The 14,586-nt window shown below is 40.8% G+C and overlaps 1 protein-coding gene across 2 annotated transcripts in view; it reads left to right on the top strand.

Annotated features, from left to right (window-relative positions):
• Positions 1 to 5,398: 5,398 nt before the first annotated feature.
• The window catches only part of DENND1B (DENN domain containing 1B), a 261,965-nt gene continuing 252,777 nt past the window's right edge, over positions 5,399 to 14,586 (top strand). The window contains exons 1-2 of one of the 2 annotated variants that reach the window (XM_043567911.1): positions 5,399 to 5,777; positions 8,412 to 8,476. In XM_043567911.1, the coding sequence (XP_043423846.1) occupies positions 5,761 to 5,777; positions 8,412 to 8,476 (82 nt within the window). In that variant the 5' untranslated portion in view covers positions 5,399 to 5,760. The remainder of the gene's footprint in view (positions 5,778 to 8,411; positions 8,477 to 14,586) is intronic. The other variant, XM_043567912.1, reaches the window with a different exon arrangement.

Here is a 14,586-nt window from a genome sequence, read left to right as displayed (position 1 = left end):
AAACCTTGATATAAATTGGTAAAGCTCACAGTCTGCATAAGTCTAGTTAAGTTACACTGAAGTTGAAGTTCTTTAACAGTATTATATCAAAAATACCATTCTAGAGTTTACATTGTTTCTCTTTCCATACTCCAAAAGGTAAGGAGCTGTCAGGGTAGAATGCAATGATCAAATGCATTCAAGAATAGTCAAGGAAGTAAGGAATACTTGGTAGTGGTGGTGGGGGGTGCAGGTTGGTAATGTGTAAAAGTAGCCACCAGAGCCACTGTTCATCTTGAAGGTATTTGTTAAGCTAGATGAGCTTTGAGCACTTTTTATAGCCTCATGGAGCTTGAGTACCTTCCTAACATGGGGAGTCCAATAGGATACCCCTCATAACCTGGCATTCCAAAGAATTCAAGGGAAACTGATTGTCTCAAACACTGGGGCAGATGTGGAGGTAGGGTGGGGCAGAAATCCTCCTTAAAGATTCATATATATAAGCCAGATCTCCCATGGTGGTCTGAAAAATTTCAAGTTGAGAATTTAGTATGAAAGGGTCCTGAATGGATAGTAACCCCCCAGACATATACCCAAAGATAAACAAATATTCTTTCCAGAGAACTCTTCTTTTCAGATCTCACTACATTTCCACATATAAAACTCCAAGGATCAGGTAGCATAAAAATAAATCATCACACATAGAAAAAACAAGACACCATAAGTAATGGCTAGAAGAAAATCAGATAGTAGAATCAGACTCACAAGTGCTTCAGCAATTGGAATTATCAGAAATAGAATCTAAAATATGTATGCTAAATATATTTTAAGAAATTAAGCAAAGGCTTAAAATATGAATGAAGAGAAAGCAGATTTAAAATAACCAAGCAGAACTTTAGAAATGAAAATAAGATACACTAAAAACTAAAAAGCTTTAACAGAAGATGAGACAAAGCCAGAGAAAGAATTAATGCACAGTAGGATGTCTGCAAAATTATCCAGAATTCGGCTTAGAAAGATAAGAAAAAAGAAACTATGAAAGAAATGTTAAGAGATATGGAGAGCAAATGAGAATGTGTATACAGAGTCCCAGAAGGAAAGGGGAGAAAGAATGGAGTTCAGAATTTTCCAGAACTGATGAAAGTCAGTTTTAAGGATCTTTTAAAGGTCCTGGTAGTATCTGGCAGAAGGTAGATGGATATAAACTCAGAATTTAATGAGTTAAAATTTACCTGTTAAAATTAGGATAACCACTAAGTGAACAGGAATAGAGTACATAACTTCCAAACTAGAATCTAGGAAGAGAAGTAGAAGCACAAACAAAACCAAAAAACAATCAATAATCCCAAAGAAGGCAATGGTGAAAAAAATATATAGATCAGAAAAATATAAATGGGGAGCACATTAGATGGCAAAAGTAAATTTCAATATATCAGCAATTATAAAGCATGGAATGGTTTAAATGCTTGGTCTAAGATACAATCATCATTAGAGTAGACTAAAAGTCAAAATTAACATGAATTAGATAAATCTGAAACATAATGACTTAGAAAGTTTTAATATAATATGATGAAAAGGGTTATAATAATACTAGGCAAATACTAATCAGAAGAAAGCGATTTAGGGGTGTCTGGGTGGCTCAGTCAGGTAAGCATCTGACTCTTGTTTTCGGCTCAGGTTGTGATCTCATGGTTTGTAGGATCAAGCCCCGTGTCGGGTTCTGCACTGACAGCGTGGAATCTGCCTGGGATTCTCTCTCTCCATCTCTCTCTCTCTGCCCTTCCCCTGCTCATGCATGTATGTGCATGCACTCCCTCAATATAAAAACTAAAAAATAAATTTTTTTAAAAAGAAAGCCATTTTAATGTTAAGGCAAAAGCATTACTAAAATTAAAGAAGGTCACAACGTAATGGTAAATTTACCAGGCAAATAAAATAATTATAAACCGGTTTGCATATTATAACACCCCCCCAACTATAGAAAGCAAAAATTGACAGAATTATAAGCTGAGACAGGCAAACCTACCAACATACTAGGAAATTTTAACTCATCTCTTCCATGAATGAATTATCGAGCAGATGCAAATATAGTAATAGAAGATACCAACAACACAATCATGGTAATAGAAGAGATCAATAATACGACCATAATACTTGATCGAGGCCTTTTGTTGGTTGGTTGGTTGGTGCTTTTTTGTTTTATTTTTTAGGAGCTGCAGCCTTCTAATTTAATTTTGAGAGAAACAAATAAGTTTGGGGAGATTGAAAATTCCCCACAATGACCACTGAAGTTCCAAATTTCTTTTGGTTAAGTTGATCCATTTAGTCTAGAAATGCATATGAGGAAGGATCATAGTTTTTAAACATAAAACCACCAGAGTCCTAGTAGTGGGGGGAACCGCTACTGTCCAAGCATTTTGATGACAGCAATCCCATTTCTTAGAGGTTTTTTTTTCCTAGAGCTAAGAGAAAAATTCCTAAACAGCACAGTTTCAACAGGAACGTCCTGGTTCCAGAAGGAATCAGACCAAAGGCCAGAACAGTTCCACTACCAACAGTCTGGTTCTGAAAAGGAATTGGATTGAAGGCCAACACGCTTCCAACAGGCACAGTTCCACTAGAAACAACCTGCTTCTAAGAAGGAGTCAGACCAAAGAACAAACAAGTACTCCCAGGAAGGATAGGCCTTCAAAACAGAACCGAGTAAAGTCGGGAGAGCCGAAACACAAAGAGAGTAGAGCTCTAAATGCAGGAAAAAAACTTACCCTCAAACTCCAGGGTTGCCAACTAAGCGGTGAACTCCATTGGCTCTGTAGCATCTGTTTGCTCACCCGCCTGAGAGTTGCTGGGGCTCTTCTCCGGATCCCACTTCTGATCACAAAGTAATATTCACCTTAAAAATAAAACTGTCAGATTTTTACCAGCAAAAATAAGTTTATTTGGGAATAACAGATATTGCAATTTGGGATAGGCAAGCTAAAACCATAGGCGAGATCTGATCAAGGAGGCACATTTTTGAAATACCTTGCGCAAGAACTGCTGAATATATACGTCTTATAAACACAGGCAAACAATTTAAAATAAGCTTAAAATATTAAAAAAGACTAATAGTTTATAGACTGTGTTCTCTGGCACCAATATAGACAATGTTCTTTGACAACTGCGGTCCTGAAAAATGTTACTATCAGTTGCTAAGTAGGAAATATTATCGCTGAAATACGATCTTGTGAAGATATATCACCTTGACTCTGTCATATCAGAAGTTCCATATGAAATGAGTATTACTAAAATTATACGACTGGCTTCAATAAACATATCACCAAAATAAGTGTATAAAACTTTTCCTTTTACTATAATTTTTAACAAATTGTGCAAATTGTGTCCATCTGTGTTTCTATCCTTTTACCTCAGTAATATCAGAATAGATAAATCGCCTCATCATGGTCAGCCTAAAAGCTGGTTTAAAAAGATTTGCTTTGTGTGTGCATATGCAGTGTCTTCCCTTCATAAATACTTAAGATAAATTGAAAAAAAAATAGCAATTTTATATTATGCAGGGGTACGACTGTCACTTAAATCCCAATAAATGGATAGGGAAAACAATTGTATTAATATTTCCTTACCACTAATTAAAAACTCCTGATGTAGGCATTCCAGGTAGGGTTTGTTTGTTTGTTTGTCTGGGAAAAGAATGAATTATAATGAAAGAAGAAGTTTGAGAAATTTGGTAGCATTTGGAGCAGAAGTGGTTTTCAGTTTGCAGAATTTTTTTTCAAGGCTTTGGACTATGGTAACTTTTTTAGGTAGAAAAAAGCTTCATTTGGGGAAAAAATATGTGGTATAGATAGATTGTCTAATTTTGAAACTGAAATCCACAGAATAATTTCTTAAAAGATCACACAAATGTGTAATGCTTTTTAACTTGAATATCACGTTGTTCATGTGATATACAAGTAATAATTCCCATTTTACAAATGTAGGAACCGAGAAACTGAAGTGTCTCACCCCAAGTCAAGCTATGATGGTACCTCATGTTTAAATCTATTTTTTTTTTGTTTCCCTTTTATGTCCTGACCTTATTTTTGACTATTAGGTCTGTGGCTATGAAATATATTTCACTTTGTTGACCAAGTAACACATATTTTGGCAAGAACATTTAAGATCTGAATAACTGTGTTTAATGTTAGGTTTTGGCTTCCGAATTAATTCCCAAAACTCATTGTATGACTTTTATGTCTCATGACTCACACCCTGTTCATACCACACTTGATTTCCTCTCATCATCTTACCTTTTGCATGAATAAAGTCTGAAACAACCCCCATTTGGATGAAAAACACTGTGGCCACGTGTAAGGTGGTAACGTTAATGGAAGAAGCCTTCTCCAGAAGATCTGTGTAGGAGTCCAATCCTGTACACTCTTTTAAGTGTGCATTAGAAAACTTTTCCTAGATCTCTTCCCAGTTGATTCTAGAAATAAGGCAGAAGAACACGGAGAGCCAGTACATGGTAGCAGTAAATATCAGCATCAAGTAGACCTGTTCTGAAATCCAGCTTTGCCATTGCCCACTGGATTAGCTTGGCCTGTTTATCAACCTGCAAAACGCTGACGCAAGTTATCTATCACACAGAGTTCTGGCAAGTACTGTGGTGATGCATATAACCTGCTTAACAGGTACTTCAGTGCCCTGTAAATCTTAGTTTTTTATGTATCAGCCCCTCTCACCCTCAGTTGGGCCCTCTCTGAGCTTCCTAGACTGCAGTTCTGTGAGGCCTGCCGCTTGGAGAATGTGTCCAAAGTCAATCCTTGGTATGCTGCAGTCCTGTGGCATAAGAACGTCTGGCTTCCATATGTGCAGGCGAGTGGAGCACTACCATTTTGCTACTTGACAAGGCTATTTAGCAGGTGCACACGTCTGAACATTCCTGAATCAGGAGGGGGGCGGCTCTGGATTTCACAGAGCAGTAACGGGACACAGCTGGAGTGAGGCAGGAGCCAGGAGCATCAACTCGAGCTCCGAATGTGCAGCCTGAAACGAAATGAAACGGCCTAAAATGACGAAGGTTCTAACAAACAATACCCATTAATTAGTGATCCAATTCCGTGTGCATGCGGTGTGGAAAATACTGCAAAATCGAGGTGCTTTTTCGGTTACTTTGCTTTTGAGGTGGGTTGTAGCCCTGAAGCCTGGACTGGACCCAGAAAGGAAGTCGGCTGCTCCGGGGCTGAGGACACAGGGGACACCTTGCGTTTCTGGCTCGGTTACAGAACGGTACGTGGGTCATCCGGGCAGACACTTGCGCTCCCCTCGACCCTCCGGCCCCTCGGGGCGCGGGGGGACCCCGCCCCGTGTCTTCCTCAGGCTCCGGCCCGCGGGCCGCGCGGCCCAGGTGAGGCCGCCCCCGCGCGCGCCCCTTCCCCCTCCCGGCGACTTCCTGGTTTGCAGAAGGTGCTGGAGCCGCTGCGGGCGGCCCCGGTCGCAGGAACTGTGAGGCCCCAGCCTCGGAGGCGGCGGGGGCGGCGGCCGGCGGAGACGGGGGCGGCGGCCGCGCCACCGCTGCCGCTGCTGCTGTCACAAAAAGGCTCCGGGGGGTGGGGTGGGAGGCGGGGAAGCGCCGGGGGCGCCGCCGACATGGGCCCGCCGCCGCCGCCGCTGTGAGTTGCCTGCTTCCCCGCGGGGCGGCCGGCGTGGGCGGGGGCGGCGCGACCCTCCGAGCGCCGGGCAGGGGGCTTCCAGGCCGGCGCGGGGGCGGGACGGACAGCCCCACACCGACATGTAACCATGGACTGCAGGACCAAGTGAGTGGGGGTCGCGGGCGGGCGGGGGGCGCCCCGCGGCGGCCGGACCCCAGACGGCGACGTCGGCCCGGCCCCCGCGCGCGCGCGCGCGCGGCCGGCCGGCGGGACAGCGCTAGGCCGCAAAGCCTGCCCGGCCCCGCGCCCCCGGCCCGGCGGGGTCGGCGGGGCTCCTCCGTGAGCGGCCCGCAGCGCCGGGGCGACGCCCGCGTCTCTAGGTGCTGGAGGAGGCCTGGCGGCTCCTGCCGCCACCCGCTGTGGGTTTCTTGTTCCTCCCGGAGTGTGGCAGACGTGACTGTCGGTTGTCTGGTGTCCGGGAGGGTTAGGGTTGAGGTTAAGCGATTCATATTCAAAGCATTTTCCTAAGGCGAAGATAACCGTTTCATTTTTAAGTGCAGTTGTCAGTTGATCTGAGAGGTTTTCCTCCGGTTTTTCTTATTCAGTTGGCCTCTGATATTTGTTTACATAGGCACTAGGTGTATGCACGATACTTGCAAAATGGTATCCAATTAGATAGTATTTTTATGTGCATGCTAAAGTATACATCAGTGGATGTTTTTCATCTGGACCCTGATTATGTAAAAAGCAATTTGAGTAAGTGTGGTGATTTGTTTTGCGTCTCAGAGGTATGAGTTTTAGGTTTTTTGTTTTTTGTTTTTCCTCCAAAAGTTACTTTGCAAAGATTTTCTTCCTCCTTTACTCCCTGTTCACACCCCTCCCCCCCAATTTAAAATAATGAGTACTGTTTATATTTGTATTAGTGTGGAAGGCTTGTAAAATTTCACAGTATAATTGAATCAATATTTACTTTTTTGCACCTAAGAGAGATTGTAAAAAATATTAAGAAAAGGGGAAAATTATGTGATTTAAAGTTATTTTCTTCAGTGTTTGATATGAGTGGGGGCAGCATAAGTGATTTAAAAGGTATACTTTATGACATTAATTGGATTGTGAGGGAGGAGGTCACCTAAGTCTGTATTATTTCCGTTGAAACAAGTTAATAGTGGGAGGGCTAGTTAATAGTGGGAGGGCTGAGGATATGTATATTTCTAAATTAATTTATATAGCTTGTCACTTCCTGTGATTTTAGATTCTTGTAATAAGTTTAGAAAAGTTCATGTTTACTTAGAAGCCAAAACTGGCATCACTTTATTGAATGAAGTGCATATTAAAAACAGCCAATGTGCAAAGACACTAAGGTCTCCTTAGCAGGAATAACAGATAGGTTAACACTTCGGTCACGTGGACATTGTGGTCTCAGATTTGGCCTAATCTTTTATCTTCTAGCAGAAAGACATTAAAACAGAACTATGTTAGAAAATGTGTCTCACTAGATGTAAACTTGCTTTTTGAAATTAAACTAATGAATAGGTTGAGTGTACGAAAAGTTAGTAAAGAAGTGGGTAACTTCAGAATGAAGCAACCTTTTGTTCCTAGTGGGAAACTCGAATATTGAGGCATATGTGTGATTTCTCCAAAGATAATCGACATAAAGCAAGGTTTTTGTTGTTAGCCTTGCAGTTTACGTATGGTTTGCTACTTTAAACATGGTTGGCAGTAATTACATCTCAAGAGGAGCATATGCAAAGTGTCACATTTAAGGAGCATTATGACTGTTCTGTGGTGGTCTAGAATGTGGCAGGTGGAACCAGGTATTCATCATTTACATTTATATTGAAAGTCTTTTTTTTTTATTTTTTTTTCAACGTTTATTTATTTTTGGGACAGAGAGAGACAGAGCATGAACGGGGGAAGGGCAGAGAGAGAGGGAGACACAGAATCAGAAACAGGCTCCAGGCTCTGAGCCATCAGCCCAGAGCCCGACGCGGGGCTCGAACTCACAGACCACTCACAGACCACTCACAGACCGCAAGATCGTGACCTGGCTGAAGTCGGACGCTTAACCGACTGTGCCACCCAGGCGCCCCTTGAAAGTCTTTTTAAAAAAGCCTGAGAGGGGCGCCTGGGTGGCGCAGTCGGTTGAGCGTCCGACTTCAGCCAGGTCACGATCTCGCGGTCCGGGAGTTCGAGCCCCGCGTCGGGCTCTGGGCTGATGGCTCGGAGCCTGGAGACTGTTTCCGATTCTGTGTCTCCCTCTCTCTCTGCCCCTCCCCCGTTCATGCTCTGTCTCTCTCTGTCCCAAAAATAAATAAACGTTGAAAAAAAAAAAAAAATTTAAAAAAAAAAAAAAAAAAAAGCCTGAGAACCTGCTGGCCAGCTTTGTTGGCAGGAAAAGGTAGAGATACTTAGGAGCATACTGGCTTTCCAGTTTTGATTCAATGAGATAAAGTCAGTGGTTTACGTTTATACAGCACTGAATACTTTATAAAGTACTTCCATATATATTAGTTGATATATAATCCTCACAATTATTCTTCGAAGTGAACAAGGCACTTTATAGGTGAGAAAACAGGCTGAGGTTAAATGTTTGCTGCAGGTCTCAGAACTCCTAAGCCTCTAACATTGCTGAATTGGGGAAAAAACTTCGGTATTTTCTACATTGTGCTCATATAGTTTAATGGAACATATTGCAACAAGACCAAGATTAGTTTTTTGAGTTAAGAAAATATAAACTCTGCAGAGATGCTTAGTTATTTGTCATAGGAAATAAATACCACAAATTTCTTTTTCTTTTAGGGAAAATCCAGAGAGAACCTTTGACTTGGTATTGAAAGTGAAATGTCATGCCTCTGAAAATGAAGGTATGTGTGTTTTGTTAATTCTTAAAATAGTTGAGTCTATCAAAACAAGCGTTAGTGTGGTAGCCTACCAGAACATAATAGTATCAGGATAATGGTAGCACTAACTGTATGTTCTGAATGTAGCATCTCAAACTTCTGTTAATAAAATAGATGGCTAGGTCTTTGCCATGAGATTGTAGGAATCGTGAATGTTATCTGTACAGCTTAATTTTCAGGTGTACCTTAAGGCCATAGAACTCAGCTTTACCATTTGTTGGTAGAATGATGGTTAGTTTTGGCAGGAAGGCACACTTGTCGTTTTCTTTCATTTGTCTTTTAAAAGGTAGCCCCTATTGTAAACATTAGTGGAAATTCTCCTACCAGAGCAATGGGAGCCACACCAGTTCCCTTCTAATGTTTCCAGAATGCAGAGTGCAGACTGAGTAGCCCCTTCTGTGGGATTTACCCCAGGAGCAGAGCACTTTCCGAGGGAGGTAAATAATAGTGTGACATTACTTGGAATGGTTTCAGCTGTCACTTCTAAATAATTTTGTCAGTTTTTTCCCCCAATTTGTCATATGTAATATGTGTGCATCAGGGGGAGGTGTGGTACAAAAGAGGAAGGGCTCTCTCTTCCTTTTTGACGTGCCCTTGTGTGATACGTTTTCATGGATATCTCCAGTGTGTGATTTCACTTACAGTGTACTTAGATTGTAGATAAATCATGATGATTAAGTGTGGGATCCTGTGGACTGCTTGCCCACTCTAAAGACTTGGTGGCAGGTCTGCTGACACTCTTAGCTCCAGAATCTGGCCAGCAATTATATACTCTTAAGCAATTTGGAGCTGCACACCTTAAAATAGAGGAGCCCAACCCAGCTTGTGGTGAAATGGACTTGGCTAATTTTAGGCATGAAGTCACACATGTTCCTGACTCCACCAGTCCTGCCTGCTATACTTCTGGCCTGTTTGAACTATAGCTGTGATCAGGTTTGTCCCCAGGCGAGGAGTGAGCCTACATAGGTTGTAGGAAGCTTTTTCAAATTAAAAAGGTTATCTTTTGCTTTCCTACGTGTATTAAAGTTGGTCTATTTACGTTCTTCCTGGGCACAGCTAAGTTCCCTTTGAAGACTGAAATGGATGCATTATTTTTTCAGCTCCAATTTAAATTTATTCTTTAGTGTATTTATGGTATGAATAAGTCTTCAGAATACCTATACCATAACATTAGCTAAGGTGGGTGATGCTCACCTGATGTGTTTGTAAAACAGGCTGAATTCCTTTGTAAAACATGAGTACTCTATAATTTTAGATGCATGCTAAAGTGATTTTGTTACAAGGATCAATCTGCCTTATATAACATCCGATCTGTATCATGTGTCGGAGACATTGTGACCTTTCCATAAGGACTTCTGAGTGTCTTCTCCTTCCTTCCTCCCTTTGCCCTTTGCCATTTTTTAGGAACTAGTTATTCCAGTTTTTATCTTCTGCTTCTGCCCTTCTTTTATTCCTTTCTTGCCTTTTTACTGTTGTTATTGTTTAAATCACTACTCATTAGAAACCTCTTCATTTGTATTTTAATAGTTTCTCCAGCCCAGTGAGGTTGGGGATATAACAAATAGCTAAAATGAACACTTTAGCCTCTCTGTAGGTTGCGATTAATCCATTCTACCCATGTATGCCATTAAGGTGACTCACGGGCAGCAAATTCTAAAGATTTTAAGAAATTTTTTTTAACACTTTAAAAACGTTATTTAAACGTTTATTTTACTATTTAAAAACAGAGAGAGCATGAGTGGGGAGGGGTAGAGAGAGAGAGAGAGAAAGAGAGGAGACACAGAATCTGAAGCAGGCTCCAGGCTCTGAGCTGTCAGCACAGAGCCCTACATGGGGCTCCACCTCATGAACCATGAGATCATGACCTGAGCTGAAGTCGTATGCTTAACTGACTGAGCCACCCAGGCGCCCCTCTACAGATTTTTAATAAAGCTGAAGCCAACTATATTAAAGGTATAAGTAACTGTCTTTATTTTAATTGTGGCTTAAATAGTATGAATATGACTAATATTTTTGGTTCTAACAAGTTACACTTTTTGTGCTTTAAAAAGTAATGCTACTATGTAACTAAAATTTTATGTCACATTGATGTTTCTAAATGTTTTGATTAACTTTCTACTTTATTGATAAATAGTAAAGGGAAAATGCCCAGAAATTATTAGAGTTATTGGAATATTCCTATGTAACTGTCAATAAAATCTATTTATTTTAATGAATCTGATAGGTGCATCAGTTTGTTTAAAATAGGGTAGTTTTTGTTGTTGTTTTGTTGTTTTGCTAGTCTTCTGGTGAACATGGATGACATTCTTACACAGTAAAAAGCCTGAAAAACAAAATGTGTAAATTAGGGTGTTTTGGGGCACAAATATAAAACCAATTTAAGCAATGAGTGAACTTGATAGTTCATTTAAGAGGAAGTCTGGAAGTAGGTCATCAACAATCCAGGTTCTTTCTCCATCTCAGCTCTGCCTCTCATCGTAACTGGTATCATTGGAAGATTTAAATTCCTGGTTGTAGGGTGGCTGTCAAGAGAAGTTGGAACCCTCCTTTCTCTTTTATGACCTTGGGGGGTGACAGACACTGGCTTTTCATGGCACTCTGTTTAGAGCCAGAACATTTCTTTCCCAGAAACTTCCAAAACATTGGATCCCATTGGTCTAAGTTGGCACGGGCCCAACCATTCGGAAAATAATCATTGGTGGGGGTAGTGGTAGAGGGGTGAGTGGCAAGATTATCATGATTGATTATTACTAAACAACTGGCAAGGAGTAGATGTTGGGAAATCCATTAAAATGCTCTCTGCACTTCTCAGAATATTCATTTATTTTTTGAAGATTATCTGTTGATCCAATAGAAAATACTATGCTCAGGATAAACTTGTTTTATGCTAAGATTGGTAATATTACATATAGATAGTTGGCATGTTTCTCTTGTTCACTTTCTAATAGAGAGGTTTTAAATACTCTCTTTTGTTTACTTCACAAATATCTTCAGAAACAAATTACTACTTAAGTTTTAGTTGGTTACTCGAAATGGTACTAGTTGTTGAAATATAACTTAATATAGCTAGTTCTGATAAAAGGGTGCTCTTCATCTGATCTATTGCTATTTGGACTTGTTTCAAAGACATGACATTGATTTTTTGACAACAACACATTTAAAACACTGGGAAATAGTGTCATATGGAGGCCCCACCAATTAAAAAATTGTCACGAGAGTAGTTGGTGGTGTTTCTTTGTTGTGTCCCCTTGTGTTAGTAGAATTGGTTCTGATGGTATCTTGTGGACTGGTTGGCCCATATTTTCATGGATGTTTCCCTGGCGGGACAACTTCCCTAGTAACTTCTGTGGCAACTATCCAAGAGTGAAATGCCAAAATTTAGATCTTAATACTCTTCCTGGTAGATTTCCTAGGGAATTGCTATTGTCACCCCTCTCTTTGCTGTCTTTCATGTTTCCCAGCAGTCAGCAAAATACAGCCAGCAGTGATGGCCTCTCCTTAATTCTAATAGCAGAATTTGTTGTTACCACACTGCCCCTGCATTCTCCAAAGTGATTCAGGACTTCAGGGAACTGAAGAGTAACCCTTCCTCAATACAGAGTTGAAGATGCCTCCTCTTAGGGTTTTTCTTCCAGGCAGTGGCCTTGGTACTCTAGCTTTCTCTTTTACATTTTGTTGAGAGCTCCACCTCCAGTGGTAGCAGCAACAGCAGCAGCAAGACTGCTAACACTTACATAGCACTCTGTGCTGGGCTCAATTCTGACTGTTCTGCATGTGCTAACTGTTTAAATCTCATGAACATCCTATGGGAGGGAAATGCTTATCTTCATTTTGCACACGGGGAAACCGAAGCACAGAGAAATGAAGAAACTTGCCCAAAGTAGTCTGGCTCCAGAGTGTGTGTTTTAATCTGCTTTTTAATAGATTTAAGCTAACTTTAAAAATCTGCTCTATTGCCTCTCATTGGGTAGTAACTTCAAATCAGGTCGGGAGAGGCTTCATTTTTACCATTCAAGGAAATATTAGGGTATAATCTATATATGGTGCAGATATATATATATATATATATATATATATATATATATATATTTGAAACAGGAATACAGTGTCCTCCCTGAAATTAATGAATCCAGGGTAATTCCACGTAAAAAAAAATACCGAGCTCTTCCTTTGTGGTTATTGATGCTGGCTCAGGATATCCCCCTCCCCCAGAGATTTATGTCTCTGTGTTTAGTGAATCTTTTTTTTTTTTTAACGTTTAGTTTACTTTTGGGAAACAGAAAGAGACAGAGCATGAGTGGGGGAGGGGCAGAGAGCCAGGGAGATACAGAATCCTAAAGAGGCTCCAGGGTCTGAGCTATCAGCATAGAGCCAGACATAGGGCTTGAAACCACTAACTGTGAGATCATGGCCTGAGCCAAAGTGGGATGCTTAACCAACTGAGCCACCCAGCCGCCTCAATGAATCTTTGATGTAACAGCTGTAGCTATTTATTAGTAGTTTTCACACATTTCTTTAGCAAATCTTGTTTTCTTTATTCCTTTCTCCTTTGCTACAGTAATTTCTGTTAGGAACAAATCTCCCTTTGCTAACTGACTTTCTATTTATAGACCCATCCAACCCAGTATCAAGTTATCCACCTTTCTGATCTCTAGCTGTGTTAACAGCTTAACTGCCTCCTACTCTGTTCTTAAATGAGAACCTTAGGCCAGAGAATCCTAACTTACTAACCCCCATGCCCTGCACAAGAAAGGGTATTTCTAAGCTTGGTTTTGCATTTGATAAATTTTGTCTGTAGGGATGCTGTTTCCACAGAATCCATAGCATTTTGCTTCTGCCTGTATTTTAGCACTTACTGTTCTTCAGATATGTCTGATATAGTAGTATATAGACATACAGCTGGGTCTGAGTGTCTGTTTGCTCTGCTTAAAATAAGTTGTTTAAGAACCGGGCCATCACTTATTAATTTGTAACCTTTAGAGAAAAGCCTAGCACAGTATCTGGCATGTTAAGTGAATATTTGCAGAATGAATAGAAGAAATTGGACCTAGCATGGTACCTGGCCATTGGTCAAATAGATGTGGATCAGATTAATTCACCGAGAGCTGCTTGTTGCAGAAGTGATCTTAAGTGTGTGCTGGTATGACCGAAGCAGGGACAATAGGAATATATGACCATGTATATCTTGGACCAGTGGGCTTATTTTGGGATACTCTGTGCTTAAGCTCTTTCCATTCAGGACCCACATCTGCTTGCTCTCTTCTCCCATCACAAGATTTACTGGGACAGTTGCTATATACGTGTGCTTTGGAGTCTACCTTAAAGCCCATTTATTCCCCATCCCACCTACCAATGGGGATCCTCACACCTAGCATGGGGATCATTTAGAGTCATCGTGACTCGAAGTATCATTACCTTTACGTCGTAGATTGTTGAAGGAAAAGTGTTTTCTCATAGTTACTAACCAGGGACAAAATTTAATGTGGTTCTTTAGAACTATATCTTTGAGGTATGCCATTTTTTGTTTTATTATAGAAAATTTAAGAATAGCTGTACTTTTATACTTGGCTTTGGAGCGTTACGTGCTTCCTGGCATCGCCGCCTGCAAGTGTAAAAAGCACATCGGCTTTCTGCGTTCAGTATTTGTTGCTTGATACCTTGATGGGGTGCTGCAGAGTTTGATTTTAATGGTTTGATTGTGACATATCTCATTAGGTACTTCGATATGTTCACATATTCTTTAGTTTGGCTGCTTCAATCCAAGGTCACTTCTTGGTTTTTAATGTTGACTTCCCACTGTTCTCTGTGGGGGATGGTGGCCCTCTCCTTCACAGGGGTGTGCCGTGGGACTGTTGCTTGGGCACTGCTCTGTTGCCACAGCCCCACAGGTTTGTTCAGGGTTTTTTCCTTGGAACAGTCTTGTTTCCTTGACCTGATATGTTCCTCATATTCTCTTGATACTCTCTCATTTGGAGGGTTTTCTTATGCTCAAATAATATCCCCTTTTCTTTGCCACCAAATCTTTATGTTTGATTTGCAAGGTATTGCAAGGCAATAATTTACCTTTTAAAATA

The sequence above is a fragment of the Prionailurus bengalensis genome, chromosome E4 (assembly GCF_016509475.1).
Source record: "Prionailurus bengalensis isolate Pbe53 chromosome E4, Fcat_Pben_1.1_paternal_pri, whole genome shotgun sequence".
NCBI classification, from domain to species: domain Eukaryota; kingdom Metazoa; phylum Chordata; class Mammalia; order Carnivora; family Felidae; genus Prionailurus; species Prionailurus bengalensis.
This window is presented reverse-complemented; position numbering and strand designations above follow the sequence as displayed.